General features: G+C 46.7%; 1 protein-coding gene across 1 annotated transcript; it reads right to left on the bottom strand.

The window, feature by feature from the left end:
- Positions 1-891: 891 nt before the first annotated feature.
- LOC122024897 (protein SHI RELATED SEQUENCE 1-like) lies at positions 892-2305 on the bottom strand. Its single transcript, XM_042583629.1, has 2 exons — positions 1510-2305; positions 892-1429 (listed from the first exon to the last, which is right to left on the bottom strand). The coding sequence occupies exons 1-2, from the start codon at positions 2099-2101 to the stop codon at positions 1041-1043; spliced, it is 981 nt and encodes a 326-aa protein (XP_042439563.1). The 5' UTR covers positions 2102-2305; the 3' UTR covers positions 892-1040.
- Positions 2306-4295: the final 1990 nt, after the last annotated feature.

The following is a 4295-nucleotide window of genomic DNA, read 5'->3' as shown; positions in this document are numbered from 1 at the left end:
CACTAAGAGAACAACATGCTAAATCTATAATTGCATACCATCTTGTTTTAAATATGCAAAACACCTTTTTGTTAAAAAAAATGAAATTAACTTGCATTACTGATGAAAAGTTGAGTGTCAGTTGAACCAAGATTGCACACATCCATTAGAAATTTAGAATCCATTAAAGATAGTTCAGTCATGCATAGTTTGATTGTGTCTATATATATATATAACAAAGAACTCCTTAATGTACTATCATTCATTTTTAATTTGCTTAAAACAAATCTCCCATATATTAAGGCAACTGGAAAGCAAAGAGACCAAAAGTCACATCCATCCATCAATCCACGGAAAAACTGAAATGAAGTAATAAATTGTAATGCATGCAAGAATAAAACAAAGGGAGACAGAATAGATAGCTGAAGCAGGAAGTCGAGTTAATTGTGGAGAGACCTGTAATTTTTTCGACTACAATTCATGGCTTCCCCTTAATATATATGAACATATCTTCCTCATGCATGCCATCATGCCCTGCTTCCCTCCCTTGGGACATCACCTCCAATTTTATAATAAGCCAAATTCCAGTGTATTTTATGTCCTAATCAATTAATTAATTAATTGAGTATGTAGTGTTGTGGTCATTCCTTCTTCCATGCATTGAAGAGAGAGAGAGAGAGAGAGAGAGAGGGAGGAGGGCTCACACTATGTTCTCTATGGGGAGCTCTCCCTAGCAATCCCAAGAAGCGAGACCACAAGTTAGTAGATGAAGGAAAAGCTGCAGACAATTAGATATCATGACTCAGTGGGTTTCGTTGGGTCTTGGAATCAATGCAATGTTCATGTCTAATGGGGCTACAGAAGATGATGATTAAGTGACAGATTAAGAAGTTGCACTACGTGCTACGCTGCTGTGAAGAAGATGACAATAATTGATCAAGGAGCTTAATTATAATTACTGTAGCTCTAAGCTAATTAAGTGAATTTTAATGATCTACATATCCATATAAAAGTAGTCTTGCCTTGGATAATTGTGAATTGGCTCTATCTATGATCTCTAGCTATTGCCTTGGTGGGGGATGGTGGTGGCCATGGCCATGGCCGTGCCCCTGGTGGGGGAAGAACTGAGTGCTGGCCATGAACGCGTTGAGCGGAGTCGGATAGAGAGCGGAAGGATCCAATAGGCAGGCTGAAGCCGGCACGCTTGCTACCGTTACCGACGTAGAGGAGGGGCCGGCGGTGAGAGCGAGTGTGGCTGCGGTGGCGGAGGAGGAGGAGGAGGAATGGTCAGGGCCGTGGTCGTAGAGGATGCCCTTGAAGACGTGGCCGCCGATGCTGACCGCTGCCTGGTACGCGAACTCCTCCTCCTCCGCCTCGTCCACTGAGCTTACTCGTAAGCACCGGAACACCGCCAGCGAGCTCACTTCCGCCGGAAAGCTTATTTCTCCGCCTGCCGATGCATGACACAAATAGAGTAATTAGCGTTTTGGCATTAAATCTGCGTTTTAGGGTTTTGAGGTAGTAGTATGCCTGATGAAGTGCCCCCGGTGGAGAGGCGGTTGAGAATGGCCCCCTCCCGGGGGCGCTTAGAAGGCTCGGCGGCTGGAGGATGGGCGGAGGCTGCACCGGAGCGGACAAAGAGGTGGTGCTGCTGGCGCTCCCGGCGCTTGGCGGCGGGGACCCACGTGCTGCGGACGTGTGTGGCGCACTCGAACCCACGGCTCTTGCAGCAGGTGCGGCACCGCAGGTTGGAGCAGTCCTTCTTCGCCTGGTTGCCGCAGTCCTGGCAGCTCATCCCCCCGCCCCGCGACGACGACGACGAGCTCATCCCTCTCGCCTCCTGGAGCGGCGCCCCCGCAGCCCCCTCACTCGAGAACGAGAGCAACGCCGCTGGCGCCGAGGCGATGTGGAGATTCTGCACCGCCGGGTGCCTCACCCCTTGCTGCTGCTGCTGCTGCCATATCTCAAACCCCCGGGTGATGGCCTCCGTCGATCTACTGCTGCCTCCGCCGCTTCCGCTGCTGTAAAGGAATAAACCCTCGGGAGGAATGATACCTTCTTCGTCACCACCACCGCTGCCGCTCGCGCCTTGTCGACCACCTCCTAGTGAAAATTCCGCCATGTTGATGCAGCTGCTGCCTCTAAATCATCCATAGCAAGCTCCTAAACCACTAGATCTAATTATATATCTCCTTCTCACCTACCTTCGCACATACCTCTCTCTACGAGCAAAACTCCAGTGATTTTCTGCTCGAGAAATAGGCAGAAGAGAAGTGGACGATCACCGGCTGCTCGATTAATTAATCGTACCTAGTTCCAGTGAATTCTTGCGGACTGTTTCCTCTTGCCCTTAAAAAAAACAGAGGTTTTTTCTCTCTCTCTCTCTCTCTCTCTCTCTCCGTCCTCTCTTCCTCCTTCTTCTTCTATTATCTCCTTGGGAGTATAATAAAGACCCGAAATTAGAGCCACTGCAACGCCGCCATGGCGACTGCAATCCCTGCCTCCCACTGCCACAATCTCAATTCCATTTATTACACCACCCTCCCTCCCTCTGCATCACGAACATTAAAAATAAATAAATAAATTTAATCCTAGAAACAAAAGGAAAAACAGAGTTGTAATAAAAAATAGGCAAGGGACTCTTTTTGTTGCCTAATGCTCCATATGATTAGCTACCGGTAGATTCAGGACCATGTTGCCGCGGTATCCTACGGCACAGATCTCGCCACGTATCTCTCAGCCAGCTGTGTCTATACGCCTCCCGAACCGAACCGAACCGAATAAGAGAGCCGATGGACGTCAAGCCGGCCGGCCTGCATCAGCATTCCGATTGTGGCGCGACCAAAAGCCCTAAATGTAGCACGCCATAAAAATGGAGTTAATGATGCTACGCGCCTCAGCATCAGTGTTGCAGAGTCTTCACTGAATGAGAGCATACAAAGGTTAAGCGATCGGTTAGGTTAGCGTTCGATTCATCAGGACGAGCTCGTATTATTGAATTCGAGATTTTGCTTTTTCACTTTTATTTTCCCTGATCTCTTTCCCTTTCGGGGTGCTGTTCACGGTAGCTAGCTGTGGTTATTATATCGCACTCATTGTAAACGTATAACTGCAATAACCTTTTCCATCTTTTCTTTGAAATGACACTGTGCGTGAGTGAGTTTTCTATTGCTGCAGTATTGATTGCTCCGCCGAACCGGACGGCGCCGCTCGGAACACGTGCCGTGCGCTCCCGACAAAACCCTGAGATACGTATTCTGATACCCTGCATGGCTGTATCGCATTAACGTGTGCTGATCAGGTCAACATGCAGCGCTAATATATATCTTGCAGTAATCTAACCGTATCCATCCACATTGTATATGTGTGAGCGTAGACATCCAGCTGTTAGACGATGTGCGCATGCAAAGACGGAGAATGTGGAGGAGGAAATTAAGGAAGAGCGAGGGATCATACATATATATATATAAATATAAATATAAATATAAATATAAAAATAAAAATAAGAAGAAAAAGTGGGGAGTGGTACTGTTTGGGGCTCTCGACGTACAAGGGGAGCTCCCGAGGAACGTGTCTCACTCGCTGCCTTTGCCTCTGCCTCGAGCCCTGTGCGGACGTTGCGGGAGTTGACTCTCTCTGAGTTTTTCTTCTCCGTGTCATCGCTTTGATTTGGGACTGTGGGGCGTGGTCTGAGTATCCATCCGTCCGCGGAGTCTTGATGTGAGCAGCTCAGCGGCAGCTTCGGCGTGGCGGTTGGAGGAGGAGAATGAATATGCGTGCAGGGAGATCGAGAGAGGGCATGCATGGGATGGGGAATTTGAGGGATTAGGTCTGGGGTTTGGGGGTTGGATTCTGAGGTTTGGGACTTGGGTCTTCAAATTTTGGGGTTCTAGGGGAGGGGCAAGAGGGATAGTACAAATCCCCAAGATAACAAACTGCTATTTCTAAACGTGAATTAAGTATGGTTAGATGGGGTTTTGAATGTTAAATAATTAAGCAAATGGGGATTGGTTTCTAAATTTCTACGAGCTACTTTCTGCACCTATAACTCCCTCCCCTTCCTTGGGACTTGGGAACTAGAGATAGGGATAAATTAGAGAAAATTCTATAATCTCCCCTAACATTTAATTGATTTAAATTTTAGAAATGCTTCTTGCGTTTTTAAAATTACCATTTTGACCCTCTCAACTTTAAAATTTCTCAGCGAAATATTTCTTCCTTCATTAATGGCTAAGAACTAGAGTCGTCATATATACTAGGAAATATAACATTTATAAAATTAATTTATAGTAAAAGTAAAATATTTTAGCCACTTT

The sequence above is a fragment of the Zingiber officinale genome, chromosome 1A (assembly GCF_018446385.1).
Source record: "Zingiber officinale cultivar Zhangliang chromosome 1A, Zo_v1.1, whole genome shotgun sequence".
Lineage (NCBI taxonomy): Eukaryota > Viridiplantae > Streptophyta > Magnoliopsida > Zingiberales > Zingiberaceae > Zingiber > Zingiber officinale.
This window is presented reverse-complemented; position numbering and strand designations above follow the sequence as displayed.

Excerpts from the sequence above, each read along its gene's own strand:
- LOC122024897 (XM_042583629.1), bottom strand. The coding sequence starts at position 2,101 with ATGGCGGAATTTTCACTAGGAGGTGGTCGACAAGGCGCGAGCGGCAGC. Across the intron at positions 1,430-1,509 it reads CACCGGGGGCACTTCATCAG|GCGGAGAAATAAGCTTTCCG; the intron begins GCATACTACTAC and ends ATGCATCGGCAG.